The sequence below is a fragment of the Musa acuminata genome, chromosome BXJ3-8 (assembly GCF_036884655.1).
Source record: "Musa acuminata AAA Group cultivar baxijiao chromosome BXJ3-8, Cavendish_Baxijiao_AAA, whole genome shotgun sequence".
Lineage (NCBI taxonomy): Eukaryota > Viridiplantae > Streptophyta > Magnoliopsida > Zingiberales > Musaceae > Musa > Musa acuminata.
The window spans coordinates 51117186-51136028 of NC_088356.1; the positions used below are offsets into that span (position 1 = coordinate 51117186).

At 41.6% G+C, this 18843-nt stretch overlaps 3 protein-coding genes across 3 annotated transcripts; 2 read left to right on the forward strand and 1 right to left on the reverse strand.

Moving 5' to 3' along the window:
- The first annotated feature begins 454 nt into the window (after positions 1-454).
- LOC135645581 (probable methyltransferase PMT24) lies at positions 455-6923 on the forward strand. Its single transcript, XM_065164116.1, has 9 exons — positions 455-612; positions 1403-2495; positions 2583-2732; positions 3276-3546; positions 3619-3729; positions 4305-4479; positions 4585-4857; positions 5559-5753; positions 6551-6923. Exons 2-9 carry the CDS (start codon positions 1437-1439, stop codon positions 6768-6770), a joined length of 2454 nt encoding a protein of 817 aa, XP_065020188.1. The 5' UTR covers positions 455-612; positions 1403-1436; the 3' UTR covers positions 6771-6923.
- Positions 6924-8217: 1294 nt separating this feature from the next.
- On the reverse strand, positions 8218-10203 carry LOC135644751 (gibberellin 20 oxidase 2-like). Its single transcript, XM_065162625.1, has 3 exons — positions 9643-10203; positions 9222-9543; positions 8218-8746 (listed from the first exon to the last, which is right to left on the reverse strand). The coding sequence occupies exons 1-3, from the start codon at positions 10188-10190 to the stop codon at positions 8468-8470; spliced, it is 1149 nt and encodes a 382-aa protein (XP_065018697.1). The 5' UTR covers positions 10191-10203; the 3' UTR covers positions 8218-8467.
- A 5632-nt stretch (positions 10204-15835) lies between these two features.
- Positions 15836-18464, forward strand: LOC135644587 (BTB/POZ domain-containing protein At4g08455-like). The gene is made up of 2 exons (XM_065162293.1): positions 15836-16216; positions 17733-18464. Exons 1-2 carry the CDS (start codon positions 15938-15940, stop codon positions 18195-18197), a joined length of 744 nt encoding a protein of 247 aa, XP_065018365.1. The 5' UTR covers positions 15836-15937; the 3' UTR covers positions 18198-18464.
- The last annotated feature ends 379 nt before the right edge of the window (positions 18465-18843 follow it).

The window sequence follows — 18843 nt, forward strand, 5'->3', positions numbered from 1 at the left end:
GATGAAAAAAAGAGGTATAGATTTTGACTCAAGAGAGACATTAAGATAACGATGTGTGTCCCCATCGATCATTTCATCGCGAAGCCATTAATGTAACCAACCATATGCTGTTATATTCACAAAAACATATAACAGTTGAGAAGGCGTTATAACAATATGTCAGTTGTTATATTGAAACAGTGTTTGTCGGTGAAGCCTTCTCCTTCACCGCCTAATACATCATTTAGTTTAAGCGGAAGCAGAATCGTAATTAAATAAGACATGGGCATAATTATAAAGACAGACGCTTCATGGCCCGACAACAGTCGCGACTTAGGATCGGACGGACGATGTTGACGAGGCCGATCCCACTCCCCACCTTCTCGGTTCTTTGTCGTGCGCCACGGTGGCATGTCGGGGCGCAAGTGGTCGCTTGAATCGGAACGCTCGGCAGCAGTCCTGGCATTAGAACAAGGATCTCACCTCACTCCCACTCGGCGCTCGCTTGCTTGCTTCCTCCTATAAAGCCGGCTTGCTCTTTCTTCCGTCTCCGTCTCATCTCGAAGCCGTCGGCCGAGGGTGAAAGCCCTCGCCATTCCGCTTAGTTCGGTAGGGATCTCCGGCCGGAGAGAGGTACTCATGGATATCCTGCTTTTGCTACCCACGATTTCGTTTCCGTGCCATTTTTTTTTTTGTGCTCTGGTCATCTTCATTGTAGATCTTTCCCTTTGCTCCTTTTCTCTTTTTCGTTTCGTTTTTCTTTCTCTTTTTTAGCTTCGTGTTTCTTTAGATCTGGCACGGATAATTGGCTATTTAAGTAAGATGCGAATCTTTTATCTGATATATCCAGCGTACTCTTATCCGCGTTGATTGATGTAGATTTGTTAGTTAGATCTCAACAAATGGGTTCGTTAATCATCAGTAATTATCTGGGAGTTCTCCAATTTGGATCTGCAACCTGTTCTAGAGATGAGACTCTAGAAAATTTGTCTTTTGGTCTTGAATGTTCTTATTGAGATGCTGAAGTGAAAATTTCTCAGATCTGTGAGTCGGTAACTTTAATCGGCCTCTCTTGCCTTTTTGTCGTCTGGAGGAGGTATTTTTAGAATAATTTATGACGATTATATGCATGTTTCATTGGTTACTTACTAGCTGACTTACTGATCTGTAGTCATAAAGTGATGCTTCTATGAATGTTAGTATTGCCGTCACTTCTTTCTGGTTTGATCATCTATAAGTTGTGGCTGTGGTAAAAGCTTAACAAACATTTTGGTCTAAATTTTTGCAGTAGACAAATGAATACCATAATTTCTCTTTATTGTCCCTTTCATGTACAAAATCTTTTCTTAATGTACCGAATGAGACATTTTGGTTTGGTATATTGCTAAAGAATGACCAATGAAAAATCAATTGGTGTTCGCAGACAAAATATTTGGATAAATTTACATGCAACAAACATGGCATTTGGGAGAAGCTCAAGGTTGGATGGCAGGGGGACATCCTCATTATGCTCGACAACTACAATTGTCGTGTTTGTCGCCCTTTGCTTAGTTGGAGTATGGATGATGACATCCTCAACGGTCATTCCTGTGGAGATGGCCGATACCCAATCTGAGACTAATGACAAAGTTGCTAAGTCCGATTCTAGGTCATTTGAGAATCGTTCGGGCGATGTCACCAATGATTCAACAAGCAGTGATGGCAATGACAATGAAAACAATGTTCCAAATGAAGCCTATTCTGCATCAGATAAAACAGCTGAAGTGCCAGTAGAGAAAACCGAAGTGAAGGATCTTCCAAAGGGAAGCAATGATTCTAAAAATGAGTTGGAAGATACTTCAAAAACTGGTACCTTTAGTGATGTCGATGGAGAAGGAGGAGGAGAAACAATCAAGGAGGCTGGAGACGTGGATCAGGAGATTGACACAGGTGACCAGGCAGATCGTCAAGACCAGAACATAGAGGACAGATCAAAGGAAGCTGAAAATGATGATGATACTAAAACGGATAAGAAATCAGAACAAGATGAGGTATCAGATGGCGGCAAAAATAAGGATGAAAACAATGAAGGTCCGGTAGAGGAGAAATTGGAGCAAAATGGAGACAAGAATACACCACAAGACTTCGACGACGGAAACAAAGAGGGGAATCAACCAAAGGACACAGGTGGCAATGAGGTCTTCCCATCTGGGGCCCAGTCAGAGCTTTTAAATGAAACCAATACCCAGAATGGTGCATGGTCTAGCCAGGCAGCAGAATCAAAGAACGAGAAGGAAGTGCAAATATTATCTTCACCTGACGGCCAAAATTTTGATTCCACCTGGAAACTCTGTAATGTCACTACTGGAGAAGATTACATTCCTTGTCTTGACAATGTGGCAGCCATTAAGAAGCTACACTTCACTGGGCATTATGAACACAGAGAGAGGCACTGCCCTGAAGAGCCACCAACCTGCCTTGTTCCTCTGCCAGATGGATACAGACTACCAGTGAGGTGGCCCAACAGTCGGGAAAAGGTATTCGTGTGGCCATTATTCTTTTTTCTGTCTATTAACTTCTTTCCATTGTAAGCTTTGGTTTCCTTGCTTTATGGTTTGCCGCAGATATGGTACAACAATGTGCCACATACCAAGCTTGCAGAAGTGAAAGGACACCAAAATTGGGTGAAAGTTTCTGGAGAATATATCAATTTTCCAGGAGGCGGAACTCAGTTTATACATGGTGCACTTCATTATATTGATTTCATCCAGGAGGTACACAAGTTTTATTTACCAGTTTGGCCTTCATCAATACTAATATTACTCACCATCCTGAGTGCTTGTTAATTTAATCCACTGGAATAGTGATACCTGTTTCCTGGTTGAACTTTTTCTCAGGTTATTACTTATCCTCTACTCTGCACTCCTTGTCACTATTGACCCTGCCAGTTCTGGTTGTTGAGACAATCCAAGTCACTCATACAGTTGTTTCTTGTGCTATTTCATTGGCCTATTGGATTGTGCACGATGCAGAATTTTGCATTTGAGACTTCTCTTGCAGATTCCTGCATTTAATTCATGCTTGTTTCTTATTTGCTTACACTTGCTTAGTAACTTCACGTGGAATTATTAGGAGATAATAAAATGGCGTTGGATGTAAAAGTTCTGGCTTTTTTTTCTTCTCATTTCCTGCTATCTAGATTCCAGTAAGGTATAACCGTTTGTTAGGTCTTCTGGTTTTCTTACTGACTAGATTAGGTATTTGATGGAAACAATCTTCCTGAACACTATTCATTTTTCCTTTGAGAATAATTGCAGTCATTGCCTGATATAGCATGGGGAAAACGGAGCCGTGTTGTGCTGGATGTTGGCTGTGGAGTGGCTAGTTTTGGTGGTTATCTCTTTGATAGAGATGTTCTGACCATGTCATTTGCACCCAAAGATGAGCATGAGGCGCAAGTGCAGTTTGCTCTTGAGAGAGGCATTCCAGCTATATCAGCAGTCATGGGTAGCAAAAGACTTCCTTTCCCTAGTAAGGTCTTTGATGTTGTTCATTGTGCCCGGTGCAGAGTGCCATGGCATATTGAAGGTACTTGTGTTGATTAAGCTTGTTCTTTCTCTTATGCCATTGGATCTTTGATCTAAAAGTTGAGACCTATAGGTGGTATGCTTTTGTTGGAGCTGAATCGGTTGCTGCGTCCTGGTGGTTACTTTGTCTGGTCAGCAACTCCAGTTTACCGAACTGATCCAGAAGATGTTGGGATCTGGAAAGGTAGAAATCGTGGCTTATATTTATTCTAAGTTTGAAATAGGTTCAAAGGAAGGGCCTATATTGTTTGATTAGTAATCTCAAGGAATATTGCCAAATTATCTATGCCTTGCATTTTAAGTAATCAAATGACAGCTAGATTGAGTTAACAAATTTTCTGTATATTTCCTTATATCATAAATTTAACTCCTGAATTATCACAGTCTACATTGCATAAATTAGGGATTGATTGCACAATGCTGATGATACCTCATATCCATCTCTCTGGTAAACTATTTTAAGAAAATGTTTTTTGTGATCTTCTGCCTGAAAAAAAAAAAGAACTGTGTTCTAGCATTTCACAAAGTGGAAGTTCCCTGTACTACTGACTTCTTTATCTTCTACTAGTATATGTTTTAATTGTTCAAACTATGAAAAATCACTTACATGGTGATATAATAGGCTTCAGCTAGTCATTTCTGTTTCACTTGTTGATGAAGTAGATATATAAAGGCAAACAGTCACCTGGCTTGTCTCTTAGTATATGTGTCAACAAAGTAAATAGGTTTAAACTGTCCTAACCCTCTTTTGGATGCCAGCCATGACTGCACTGACAACATCTATGTGCTGGGAGATGGTCAATAAAACAAGTGATGAACTGAACCAAGTTGGTTTAGCTATCTATAGAAAACCTATTGACAATAGATGCTACGAGAAAAGATCAGAAGATAATCCACGACTTTGCCAAGAATCCGATGATGCAGATGCAGCATGGTATGCTTTTTATTTTGGAGGGAGGGGCTGGGGATCCTTTACTTGTTTGGTTTCATCTATATGAAGTATGTATGTGCAGTTTTGGTGACATCTGCTGGCATGCAGGAATGTTCCACTCCAAGCATGTATGCACAAGGTGCCTCTAGATTCAGCTAGTCATGGGAGGATGTGGCCTGAGCAGTGGCCACAAAGGTTGGAGAAGGTGCCTCACTGGCTAAACAATTCTCAACCTGGGGTTTATGGTAAACCTGCACCAGAAGACTTTGTAGCAGACTATGAGCACTGGAAACGGGTTGTTAGCAAATCATATGTCGGTGGAATGGGAATTAACTGGTCTACTGTGAGAAATGTCATGGACATGAGATCTGTATATGGAGGGTAAGCACATGCTTATTTGTATTCTTGTTTAGCTTTGACAGGCATTATTCTTTTCCTGCTACAAGTTCTATATTTATTTATGAAATTCAAGTCGATTGTTGATCTTATCAACATAGGTGCAAACAACAGTGCAAATATTTTACAGTTTGCTTCACAACGACTGAGATTTCTGGTAGAAATTATTTAGTTGCATTTGATATGTGAGTTTTCTTCGATTGTGAGGATGCATGACAAAGCAAGATGTTTTAGGGTAACATGGTATGGTTAAAACCGATATTCTAGTATATTAATCTAAGTTGAAATTCATTGCCTATCAATGACCCATAAATCTTTGCATAGGTTAATTCTTCTAGAAAGTTCTACCATTGTTGTTATAATTTTTCATGTTGATTTGGTTGTTTAAGGCAGGTTCTTTCTTTCAAATGCTCAGCAACCCTATATGTTTAGAAACATGGCATGAATTCCTCATATTATGTTTTCTTCTCATATTTCCTGAATGTCTTCTCAAATTTTGGACTGTGCTTTATTCCATTTTCTAATGCATCCGGAGGCCTCACAGCAAATTGCAATGTATCACATTTTGTGTTTCCTATTAAAATTTGAACTTTTTTTTTTCAAATTTTGGCAAGATATTATGCCTTAACATTCTTTCCTACATCTTCAGCTTATATCAATGCATTAATTTCTGTTGTCGTTTTCAGCTTTGCTGCAGCTTTGCGAGATATGAAGGTCTGGGTGATGAATATTGTCTCAATCGATTCACCAGATACACTCCCTGTTATTTACGAGAGGGGCTTGTTTGGAATGTATCATGATTGGTGTGAATCATTCAGCACCTACCCAAGAACATATGATCTTCTCCATGCCGACCATTTATTCTCTAAAATCAAGAAGAGGTACGAAAATTTCTTTTGCACTTCTTTGAATATGGATATTACTTATTTTATCTTTCTAGATGCTTGAACTATTTTTGTCTCAGTGGCATTCATCTTGTTGTTCATCTTAAAAGTTTTTTTTTTTTTATGCACGTGGATGAAAGATGATATATATATAGACTTGAAGCGGATAGGATCTTCCTGTAAGTTAGATCTAACTGTAAAAATTACAGGTAAGTGTAACTGTAAATTTAAAACCACTAAATTGAAATGATGCAAAATGAGATTTAAGCTTGCTCATAAGTTACATCTAATCATTCAGCTCATCCTATAATTCACAGTAATCCTTGCAGTGGTTAGAAATCTCTCTCCTTATCCATAGTTTCTGATGAATGAACTCTGGAGTTGTGAAAGTTCTGGACAAGTTAAAGAGGCCCTAAACTAATGTATGTTAATTTTATTAGGGCTTTTTTTTTATGACCTTAGTGAGTTTTGATATTTAGGCATATACTTTAACCTGGATAGTAACCTTTTTCTGATCATACTGATAATATTTGACTTACAACTATGGCATCTGGATGATCAGCTAACCCTAAATATAATTTTAAACAAAACTAAACATTCATAATAGTGATTATCGCGTAATTAGATTCGGAGAAATAAGATGCTTTATTAAAATTTTCTTCTCTAAAAGTTGGATGCATTCTAATCTAAAGGATTCCATCAGATGTGCTTGTGTGGTATCATAGACATTTTCATCCAAAATTCACCCAATAATTCCAATTACCAATCATGGTTCTGTCACATTTCCATTTTAGGTGCCAACTACGGCCTGTAATTGTTGAGGTCGACCGGATAACAAGGCCGGGAGGAAAGCTGATCGTGAGGGACGATGTTAAGACAATCAGTGAAATAGAGACGACGGTGAAGTCTCTGCAATGGGAGATCCGGCTGACATATTCGAAGGACAATGAAGGCTTGTTGTGTGCCGAGAAGACAATGTGGCGGCCAAACCAGGTCGAGACGAGTATGCCATAGAGAGTAGGTGTATGAATGCTGCCATTTCTGAGGGAGATGGGTATGGTATGGTTTTTGTCGTTATTTACATTTTCAAGAAGGGGAAAGAAAAAGTTGTGCAAGTTACTAATTTCATAATTAATTCTTCTCGAGGTCAAAGAAATTGTTCTGCTAGAGATTATCTAAGTGCCGTTCTCATGTCGAGATGAATTGCCTTTAGATCTGACGAGTCATATATATCCCACTCTCCTCTTTCCCTTCCTCCTTCATACATACATATGTATATCTTGATATCTTGTTTAGAAGGAAGAATGAGTCAATTATTGTACTTTTTTTCCTTTTATTGCTCATAAAATGCATTACCCACGATGGGATGTGTTTTTGAGAGCTAATTATAGATTATTTTATATAGTTTGTTATCTTTACTATTTAAGTCTTTATATTTTAAAAAATTATATTGGTATCTCTATAATTACAAGTGAATATCTATGTTTATTTATCTTAATGTGATCGATTTTATCGATAGAAATATGAAGATAAAAAATAAAAAAAATAATTTTAATATTTTAGTTGATGATGATGGACGATAACGTCATTGGGGTCACTAGTGGTTATTATGAATAAGGAAAGTTGTAACGAGAGGTGAGAGTTGCTCTATATCTGTGTCGGGTCACGAGTAATTATTATGAATAAGGAAAGTGGCAACGAGAGGTGAGGGTCGCTCTATATCTGTGTCAATGATGCAACGATTGAGCAATGTTGCTCTTGCATCTATGTCGATATTGATGTAGTGGCTGAGTGATGTCGCTCTTGCATCTGCAATAGCGTCAATGCAAATGTTGAGCGGTGCTGCTTGAGACAAAAGGATCGCTCGATAACTATGTCTATGTCAATAGAGTAGCTTTTACCTCTTGTTATAATTCTTCTTATTCACAATAGTTATCCGTACCCTCTAGCAATATTGTCGTCGGTCACCACCATCAACTGAAACATTAAAATTATCTTTTTATATTTTATTTTTCTATTTCTATTAGTAAAATCGACAACGTTAAGATAAATAAACTTAATACTAATATAATATTTTAAAATATAAGAATCAAGACACTAAAGATAATTAATTACATAGTATAATATATTTTTATCGTACAAAATGTAATTCAAAGTGAGCAAAGAGGCTGGAAAATTAATGAAGCAAGGTAAAGGCAAGGCATGGCAAAGGCCAAAAGGAGCTGACCTCACCCACCTTTCTCTTGGGCCAGCAGCCACTGCTGGCCTCTGGCTGCTGGCCTCCTACACTTGCCTCCAAAACCTACAGCATCAGCTTCTCCCCTCCGGGCGCCCAACCTCGCACAAGAACACTACAATGGAGGCAGTACACGAAGCCCTTTTGGAGTCTGCAGCATGTTGACCGCTAGAATACGGCACAGTGCCCCGTCCCACTTGAGACACTTGTTACTGCCGTGCCCACCATGGAGTTCGCTACGTCGTCGCTTATCAGATACCGGATCTGCTCCTGCAACTTCATGTGTTGGTCGCTTGTCCTTTGTGGCGCCATCACGTCCACCTCTCCTCTTCCCACCTTGCAAATTCAACTCCTAACTCGAGATCCACGAACCAGTCCTAAAATGGAGACGATCGATGAACTAGAACGCATGGCGTCTATAGATTATTCGGTCCGTTGTGAGTTACAGTGGGTGGATGAGGGAGAAGGGGGATGATCAGGTGGACCGGAGAGGGGATGGGGAAGAGGAGGAGAGAAGCCAGTCGGTGAAGCTGTGGAGCGTCTTCATGTCGGCCCGGTAGTGGCGCTGCGTGAACTCCAACAGCTCCGCCCACGTGAAGTCCGGGTACAGCCTCGCGCCGCCGAGCTCCCCCGGCGGCGGCCGGACCACGCGGTCCTCCCTGGGGCAGAGGAAGAAGGCCAGCGACTTTCGTTGCCGGCGTCTGTTCACCACGGCCCGGTGCAGGCAGCTTTTGTACCTCCCGTTGGACAGTGCCTTGGTTCCCAAACAAAACCAAAATCAAAGGCACAGAAGCTATCAGAAATTGCAGGTGATTTCACTGTTGTAATAAGACAATGCAGATCTGTTTCTTTCTGCAAGATGACAAACCAGACAACCATGCTCCTGAATCTTTACATCTTGTGTGTCCTCTCATCTCTCTTTTAGTGGATTACTTTGCGGAAGAGTTAGTCAGAATGTTGAAGATGATGAGCTTGTGGCTGACATGATATGGCATGCAGCAAATCATCCTAAATATTGCTGCTAAATCTTGGATTTGATGCACTTCACCGACATGCCATACATGGATTCACTTCATCAAGGAAATTAAGGTTCCCAGCAGTGGAATTGTCTTCTAAGTACGTAATCTCAGTTTTGCAGTGTCTAAATTACCAAACATTTGATGTTGCATGTATACCTAATAGAAAGAGAACTTTTGAGTAATCAGGAGGAGCAGAGACAGCTCACGTACCATGAACGTATCACCGATGTTGATCACAAGGGCGTCGCGAATAGGCCGGACGGACCGCCATCTGTTGCCGTCGAACACCTCGAGCCCGTCCACTTGGTCCTGTCGAAGAACGGTGAGCGAGGTGGGATCGCAGTGTGGGCCGGTGCCGAGCGTCAGCTCCGGCTCCGGACATGGAGGGTAGTAGTTGCATCTCATTATCGACCGATTGTCCTCGAAGAAGTCTCTGTAGTGGGTTCTGTCCACTCCCAGGCTCATCGCCAGGAGCTCCATGATCACCAGAGATAGCTTCTCCATGGCCTCGCAGTATCTCTGGAAGACCAACCTAATCAAGCACCGAAGAGGTTAGAATGCGACGTGAATGGCAATGCCAGTCCCTTTGGGTCTCGATGCATGTCGATTGTAGGGTAATCTAATGGCTCACCCCATCCTCTGGAAATCATTGCCTAAGGTGGACGTGAAGTAGTCGACAACGACGCGGTCGTCGCCGGCCTCATGATAGCCGAAGGAGAGGGTCTCCTTCCAGGGCAGCTCCGAGGAGAAGCGGTCGGCGTGAGCGCCGACGTAGCCCCACATGCTTCCGGGCTTCCTCCGGGCGCGTAACTTGTGGCAGAGCGGGAGCCCGAAGAACTCGTCCACGCAGCCAAGCGCGTCCCGGCCGAGCGACGCGTCCACGCCGTGGTTGGCGACTTGGAAGAAGCCGTGGGTGGAGCAGGCGGCCCTGACGCAGTCGACCGCCCGCGCCGTGGACGCTTCGTCGCCACGAAGAAAGCCATCGAGGTCTACGACAGGGGAGTCCAGCTCCTCGATGGCGGTCGGCCTGTCGCACTGAGGCCAGATGAAGGCCTTGGGGATGGTGGCTTGGTTCGGGAGGAGCGCAGAGCTGAAGACGACGCCGCCGGAGCCGGCTTCTCTCTCTTTATCGAGGGCCAAGGAAGGGCGCAGGACAACGGAGGTGGGGTTGCAGTCCATTGGGGAGGACACACCAGGGATTAGACCGCGTGTGGAGGGTGAGTGTGGGGGAAGGACAAGTGCAGGAGAGGAGACAAGAAGGAGATGAAGGCAGGAGGGGTGGGGTGGGGTATTTGTAATGGAGGCAAGTGGAGAAGAAGACAAAGGAGGTGATAAAGGGTCGGCACTTGGTTTGGAAAGCATAGATTGGAAGGCAGTGCAGGGTTGGGAGGAGAAGGGGGAGTGGGAGGTGGGAAGGAAGAAAGGCCAATGCCGCCCATTGGTAAGGCCGAAGAGATCCGAGGGTTGGAGTCTTTTGGCAGGCAAACCAACAGCTGAAACAAAAGTGACGCCCCGCTCACAAGTCTCTAACGCCACATACAACACACACACACACTCTACATCAAGATCTTATGGCACCTACTGATGATAATATTACTACTAGAGGATCAAAATATGGAATCTTATCGACTCATGTAAAGCGACTGCCTTCGCATAATCTTATCCATAAGCTATATATGTTTGCAGAGCCATCGTTAACTTACCTGCCTCGTGATTGGTGGATATGATGTCCCGACTCAGATCTCATAAGTTAATTGGTCTATCAATTTCGTCTGATTCTAATTATTGATCAAAATATTTTTACGCGGATTAATCATAACATTATTGCATTGTAGGATGGACTATGAAAATTCCTAATATTCCACATGATATTTATGATCTGATGACCCGATTGAATCGTTTGACATGATTTAAGTCAACTTTAAGTTGACCTAAACGTAAGTCAGACAGTTTGGTTCCCTTCAGTTGTCGGATATCATGTTAGAACAATCATTCAAAATAGCTCATAGTTGAGTTGAAATCAACTTTCTGCAAACCCTAGTCGAATCAATCCGTCCTCAATCATTTAAAACCCTGGTTGGGTTAGCATCCCAGGGAAGAATCTGCAAAGTCAAGTACACAGCACTGGAAACCAAGATCAACTATGTCGAGCATGATTTATACCGCTAAAAGACATGGAGAAATCAAGTGACTTCCTCCTCGGTCGCCATGCATGGCTCTTCGTGGTGCTCTCTCTCGCACCCACCATACCTGGCAGCTGTTGGCTTCTTGCTGCCTTGTTTGGTGAGATCCCAACTCGGAGCTTTAGCTTGCAATCACAACGACGACACATCAACTCATATCCTAAGATGAGTTTGTTTGTGGTGCCTCACGAATTGTTCTTGCCGAATAGAGACAAAGGGCCATCAGATTCCCATGTTGTGAGCTGATTGATGCACACAGCTCGTCGTGGGACTTGCGTCCGTAAACCTTTTGTGAAGACGAGGGCGTAGCCATCTGATGCGACCGCCGCGCTTGTCGGACCCTCGTAAAGTTTCCTCCGCCCATCAATGCCAAGTCTTGCCCTCTGTCCTCCGTTGCAGAGTCGGCTTGTCCTTCACGAACCTCTCTGCTCCTCGCTTTTCTCCTCCTTTTTCGCTTTTGTCCTCGATTCAGACATATCTTCCTCGTCTCGAACAGCTCCTCCATAATGATGGAGGTGGTGGTGGCTGTTCCTCGAGGTAAAAGAGTGCCTGCAGAGAGATGGACGGCAATAGTGGGATGCATGCTCGTTCCTTTTTATCGTTTCCGATCGGTGTGCCAGTAGCGTCGCGTGCAGTGGGACGGAATTGGCTTCTTTGTCGGCTTCACGTACGCCGGTGATTGAAGTCATCTCTTTCGCCGCTGCGCAGACACTTCTTCGAAGACTGCCAGTATGCACTGTTTAGGAGCTTTTACTTGCTGTTGATAGCAGAGAGTACCATGAGAGGTTGATGTGCTTCTGTTTGTACCTTTTGTCTTACCAATGGGTGTATAAAATCTGCACATCGTCCTTTTCTGCAAAGATCATTTAGAACTAAAGATAGAGGAGGAAGATGCATTCATATCTCCTGCCTGAGGACAATGGAGAGAGCTTGCCACAGCATCACCTGGAGAGGAAAGAACAGGACTACAAAATGAGCTTCTCAAGATTAATACACGCAGTCTTATCCCTTCAAACAAAGCGATCACTATGAATTCAGACAAATCATACAAAATATTCTATTTCTTTCTTCCCACCCTTTTCATTTTCGCGGAGAACAATTGAACTCTGCCTTTGGCAGTAAACCATATGAGTGGTCTGCTTCAATCTCACTGTTTTCACTCCACTGACAATAAGTATAAGTTTGTTCTGCTAGAAAGATGTTCTCAAGTTGGATCACTACTTGTCTCAAAAATGCAAATGTGTTGTTACAGTCTTGAGGATGAGATTATCTGATTGTTTATCTATTTTTGCTGATGACTAAACTTGCAGGTTCTCTGCTTTCTCTCTTCTTCTCTGGTGGAATGATGTTAAAGACCATCATACATGATCAACCTGTATACTTGCGTGAACCAACTCATGCAGCAATGAGTGGAATCACAAGATCTCGCCCAAACACAGCATTGTTTCCCAGCAATAAGTCGAATCACAACAAAATGGTGACTGGCATGCTCCCAATTCTACTTAGTGGTGCTGCTACAGATGGTGTTTAGGAGTGCCAACAAGCTGAGCTCGATGGAGCTTTTCCTGGTCCCAACTCTGTGGAAATCAATCCCATGTCTAAACTCTTGATTGAGCTTGGTTCATTAAGCGTAAATGAACTCAGTTTATTTGGAATTGAACTATAATTTCTTCAAACACTCACACACACACACACACAACAACAACAACAACTATAATTTCTTGAGTGTGCTATGGCATATGTTCTCTTGCATCAACTTGCTTTTGCAAAGGATTGTATGTTGATTTTGTATCTTCTCCAAGATGGAGGAGGTAGCTCTCAAGTGTTTGGTTGGCCAAGTTGACATTCTACTTCTTTTTATTATTACCCTGTCAAACCAATCTTAGTCAAAGATTAATGATCTATCAAAGATCTTTGAAATTTCAGATATGTGATTGCCTTTAATTAGCTACTATTAGTTAATGTCTCTTTGCTACTTTTGTTTAATTTGAGAATGCTAGCTGGATTTTTGACAAGGGTTCAGGCTTTTGTAAACAATTTCTCCAATGTCATCTTCTGATCCATTCATCCAATCCAAGTATATTGACTGATATAAGGGTAGCTGTATCTGGTTATCAATTCAAATATAAGATAGAGATACATCAAGATCATAAGTTGACATACATTATTAATGCAGAAATTAAATTTATTTCTCATATTATGTATAAGATCATAGTTATCTAAATTGCTTCTTTAACTACCCACATCTAAATTGCATCTTGATCACTATCATGATCATACCACTCTGGGATTTTAATGCTACTCGCATGAAAATTTACTCAGTGCCATAAAGCCTCATGCCAAGAACACAAGTCCTCTCAGGTTTACGTGGGGTTAAGTACTGTCACATGAAGGGCACAGCCATTACTCTCCCATGCAAACGCAACTGTTTCCACTTTGCACACCCACCTCAAGAATTAAAGGCGTTCCTCTATATATGTCGGCATCTCAGCTTCACTGCTCCTTCACCTCCATACCTCAAACCATGGGCACCTGTGTTAGCAAGTGTTTTACGGGTCCTCTAAACAACGTTGATTCTGATCATGTGGAAGAGAAGCTTGTCATCTCTGAATCTTCTCCTCCGGCCAATCCCCTCCCCGCTGATCTGATACGCAAAACAGAAGTCGTCGCCATCTCCTCCTCTTGTTCTTCTTCATCGTCTTCTACTACCTCTGTTTCTTCTCCTAATCCTTCGACTTCACCATCATTTTCTCCTTCATCTTCTTCTTCTCCGATTGCTGACTGTTCCCCTCAAACTCCACCTCGACCGAAGGCAACCTCGTTGACGAAGGGAAAGTTGCGCATAGTCACGGTTGACCGGGAAAAGCATGTACCTGTGGATCTTCAGGTCATCAGACGTCCCATCCGACGACCACCGAAGCTGCCCGTCGCTAGAAGTAACCCACCGATTCCGGCCAAGAGATTCCGTTCAAGCTCGCCGGCGTCCGTTGCTGAAAGGAGGAGCGTCACGGCAGAACGTGGCCCCACGGCGACTCTCACGAGCAGAGTTAGAACGAGCTCCTCACCGAAGCTGCGTAGATCACGAAGCTTGGTCGGAGGTCACGGTGCTGCGCAGCCCACTGCCGTGAAGAAGAACGTCCGACCTTCAACCCCTGGCAACTCGTCAAGCCAACGGATCTCAAGCATGGGGAAGAAGACCTGTTTGCATCAAATCCGCCAACCTCAGCTGGCTCAGATCGGAAGCAGGGAAGCTTTTCCTGGACACATCTCCATGGTTCCTCCCATGGAGGACCTAAACAACCCTCTGATTTCTATGGACTGCTTCATCTTTCTTTAGTACAAGGCATTTAAGGCTCCTTTTCTTAGGGTTATCGTTCTTGTGCTCGTACAACTTAGGGTTTCTTTCACGGGTTATCCTTGATGTTCTTGTGCAATTTGAAGTCGTCCTTAACTGTGTGTGTAGGGTTCGTCATAATCTAGACTTGTACTATGATCACTTTGTTGTTAGATCGTGAAGAAAAGAAGCAATATTTAGATCCAAAATATTGGATGCAAGCACGTCTAATCGCATGCCTCTCATCAAAGAAGAGGAAAACATGTTTGAGAAGGTTTTACAAGTGTGACATTTCTAAGCAAGATTAAAATATATCCTTAGAAATTCACAAAAAATATTTTAAAGACAAAAAAAGGAGTATAAATGGTATACACATATGCCTCTAAATATTAATCCTCCATATATGTATCATTGAATTTGAAAAAAGTATTAGTTTTTAAGTACCTATAATAACACTTTCATATTATTTGACTTCTTTTTTTTCAAACTTAAATTACTTATACTAATTTTTAAATACCTATAATAATGATATCTCCCGTAGAGGAGCCAAGGGCTCAGGACTCTCCTTTTAGCACTAATATGATAAGTTAATATTTTATCGGTCCGTCATTAGTATAACTCATAGACTTGTGATAAATTATCCGTTTTGAATAATGGGTATACTCGCACGATTTTATCCTTTCGAAACTCACAAACAGAACAAAAAAATACCTTTGAAGACAAGGGTGACTCGACGGATTTACGATACCTTGATTCTCTATTAGATAATAATTAGTTAATAATAATATATATAAATCATATATATATATATAATTTTTATCACAAAATAATATAAATAATTACAGACCAGCAAAGAATCATTTTCTTTTATATCATTAAAAAATGATTAAAAGCATAAATACATTTAAACTGGTGCCAGCCTGGATATTCATTTTGGGAGTTGGACTTAGCAACTACATTAAGATACACTTCTGGCAGATAATTCTGTGCTATCATTCTCACCAACACTGCACACCGAAAGCAGCAAACCGCACAATCGATGGTTTCGTTCCATCAGTCGAGGATGAAATCGAGTCAGTCAAGAATCGGAATCATAGCCGGTCAATGAATCCACGATTCTGAATTGATTTGATGATTCGATTTTAGTGTTATATATATATATATATATATATATATATATATATATATATATATATATATATATATCTGCGTAAAATATATGAGGGATGATGATGATGATGTTAATGGAATAATATATTATTACTGTTTTATTATCATTTATTTTATTTCCATATTGCTTCTTGTCTTCCTTCTGTTTCGTCTGTTCGGTGGCTTCTGTTGGTGTGTGGAGGTGCCGAGAAGGAAAAGGGGAGAAGGGAGAGGAGGAGGGCGGAGATCGCCGGATCATCATGTGGTGCCAATCGTGCCGGGAGGAGTACGAGGAGAGGGACGCGGGAACGTGCAAGGAGTGCTATGAAGAGGCCAGCGAGACGGAGGAGGAGCTGAAGCGCGAGATCGACGACCTCAAGTCCAAGGTCGCCTTCCTCCGCCTCGCCTCCCCCCACGACCTCGTCTCCACCACCGACCTCGTCCTCCACGCCTCCTCCTCTACCTCCCCTTCCTCTCCCTCCAATCCGAATTCCTCACTCTGCACCACCCCCGCCGTCCCCGCCCACCGCGCCGTCCTCGTGAGCGCTCTCCCCTCCTTTCTCCATCTTAGGTTATCTTTCTTTTGCATGATCTAGCGATGGGTCGGTAAAAGTTTGCGTCTTTTGCTTGATTTGCTTGGAAATTTTCATGATGTGATTAGGGTTTATTCTCTATGTGAACTGTAGAAAACATCGTGAACCTCGATTTCACTAGTTCGGATATTGTAGAAGATATGTGTGAACTCGAGATGATGATCCACCATGTCATAGTGTTGGGTTTTTGAGAAGCAGCAGGAATGTTCTTCTTGCAGGTCACTTGCTTGATACTGATTTAGAGATATATCAACTCCACCTTATACTAGAATGCTTATACATGTGTATAAAGAGCGTGTAATGTGCAAACTTATTAGATACCTAATCCATGGTAGGGTGCAAGACGCTCAAGATTTACTTGATATCGTCAAATTGTGATGGGTTCATTTAGTATTTCTGATCTCATGAATCTTGCACTTATTGTTGATTGATTTGTCACTTAATGTTCCTCTTTTGTATATTATTCACTCCCCCTTCTCCTAGCCATTTATCAATACCTGATTTGATATGCCTTTGTCTCCTTGAAATGTCGAAGCAAATGGGGATAAATTACTTTTGATGAGTTGCTCCTAAATTTCTACTTTCTTTATGTTTTTCTCTTAACTTCTTCTCCATGTGCATTTGATTTCTCACTGTTGCTGCCTGCAATTTGTGTTTACATCTAATCTTTCTGAGGTTTCACCAAAAGAATTTTACCAAAAATGCACCAGATCTTCTATGAACCAGGGAGGTAATCAGATATTTTGAACTAGCAATCAAATGCATAACACTTTGGGATGGAAATAGTTCAGAGACCCTATAAGTCCATTCTCAAACACACCGGCCTAAGGAATGTCTTTGTTGTATTGCAAATGCACATGATTTGTATCTCCAGGAGATGGTCGAACATAAAGCCATATATCTGTCTGAAAGAGTTGTTCTTTTGTTAAATGAGATGACTTCGAATTAAATTTCATACGTTTCTTTTGATACATGACATGACTTGAATTCAGTTTCATCCCATCTTATAATTAATTACATTATACTTTGATACTCTAAGGTTACATTAAAATTTTCCTTTTCTCTTTATCAAGCGAAGCAATCATTATTGAACTAAATTCCACATGTCTTTTCCCAGGTAGTATCTGTATGTGTTCCTCTATACAAGTTAGATTTCTAGATAGGCACTCAACAAAATAAACTTGATTTGGAATATAATCAGCTATGTCCTTTAATTGGGCCTATATGGTATCCCAGAAGGTTGACAATGGTTTAATGGTCATATAAGCCGAACAAAACATTCAGCATCGATATCTACTCTTTTTTTTTTTTTGTGTGGTAAGAGAAATATAATTCGTAGGCCAACCAAATTGATAAGCTGGTTCATTGATGTTCTGATGGATGCTCCCTGAATTGTTGGGCAAGTTTTATATGGAAATTTTTTTCAATAACGTGGTTACTTTTTTCTGTTATCCTCTTGTAGATTAGCAGGTCTCCTGTTTTCAAGGCAATGCTGGAGAATGAGATGGAGGAGAGCAGGAGCGGCATAATTAAAATCTATGACGTCTCTTATGATGTTCTTCGGTCCTTTGTCCACTACTTGTACACGGCAGAAGTGCTCCTTGATGAACATATGGCTTGTGACCTCTTGATCTTGGCTGAGAAATACCAAGTGAAGCATCTGAAGATCTTCTGTGAGAAGTTCATGACATCCAAAGTGAACAGTGAGAATGCCGTTGCAAGTTATGCCTTCGCCCATCGGCATAACGCCAAGCAACTGCTCGAGGCCTCCTTGTCACTGATAATGGACAACATGGCCACACTGACAGAACGCGAAGAGTACAAGGAACTTGTGGAGAAGGACCCACGGCTTGTGGTGGAGATTTATGAAGCCTACCTCACTAGGCAGGTCAATACAGCGGCCAAGGATTTAACGTTGCAACCATAGGATGTAGAAACTGCAACCAGGAAAGATGGAAGTGTTCGGGTCAAGTATTACTTGCGTTTGAGGAAAATGTTATGAACATTTTGTTGATTTATATTCATTGATGGTTCTCTCGAGCTGCTTTTTGTGACACACTTGAAGTTGTATCGATGTTATGCTGCTTGTGGCCCCATGGCAAATGTCTTTTGGCCATTGCTTCTGTTAGGGATAATGCCTGCAAACAGGTGCTTGTACCTTCTCTTTGAAGATAATTTATTAACCTTTGAGACATTCATGGTGTTATAATTCCTCCATCCTTAAGCTGATTACATATTGCTCTGTGCATGATCTGGACTTTTAGTGGAAGATGAAAGATGAACAAGTAAATAATGGTCATGTAAATATTAGGCCATGGAAATAATAGGTCATCTTGTGGGTATTAGATTGTGGCATAAAGATTACTATGGATTTGCACAGGGAAATAAAGGGAGAAAAGGATAATTAGAGTACAATATCATCATCAATCTCCAGCATTGCTACTAAATCTTCCATGTGAACATAATGCACATAGTTGCATTCCTGTTTTTTCTTCACACGTAAAATGATCCTTTTTAATTGAGCATAGTATTAAACCTAACTGGACATTAACTCGGCCAAGTCTCGAGTCATT

Bases quoted from the DNA above. Each gene is read 5' to 3' on its own strand.
- LOC135644751 (XM_065162625.1), bottom strand. From the start codon at position 10,190: ATGGACTGCAACCCCACCTCCGTTGTCCTGCGCCCTTCCTTGGCCCTC. The intron at 9,544-9,642 runs GTGAGCCATTAG...GTGCTTGATTAG, and splicing joins AATGATTTCCAGAGGATGGG to GTTGGTCTTCCAGAGATACT. The intron at 8,747-9,221 runs GTACGTGAGCTG...TTGGGAACCAAG, and splicing joins ACATCGGTGATACGTTCATG to GCACTGTCCAACGGGAGGTA.
- LOC135645581 (XM_065164116.1), top strand. From the start codon at position 1,437: ATGGCATTTGGGAGAAGCTCAAGGTTGGATGGCAGGGGGACATCCTCA. The intron at 2,733-3,275 runs GTACACAAGTTT...GAATAATTGCAG, and splicing joins ATATTGATTTCATCCAGGAG to TCATTGCCTGATATAGCATG. The intron at 5,754-6,550 runs GTACGAAAATTT...TTTCCATTTTAG, and splicing joins TTCTCTAAAATCAAGAAGAG to GTGCCAACTACGGCCTGTAA.
- LOC135644587 (XM_065162293.1), top strand. From the start codon at position 15,938: ATGTGGTGCCAATCGTGCCGGGAGGAGTACGAGGAGAGGGACGCGGGA. The intron at 16,217-17,732 runs GTGAGCGCTCTC...ATCCTCTTGTAG, and splicing joins CCGCCCACCGCGCCGTCCTC to ATTAGCAGGTCTCCTGTTTT.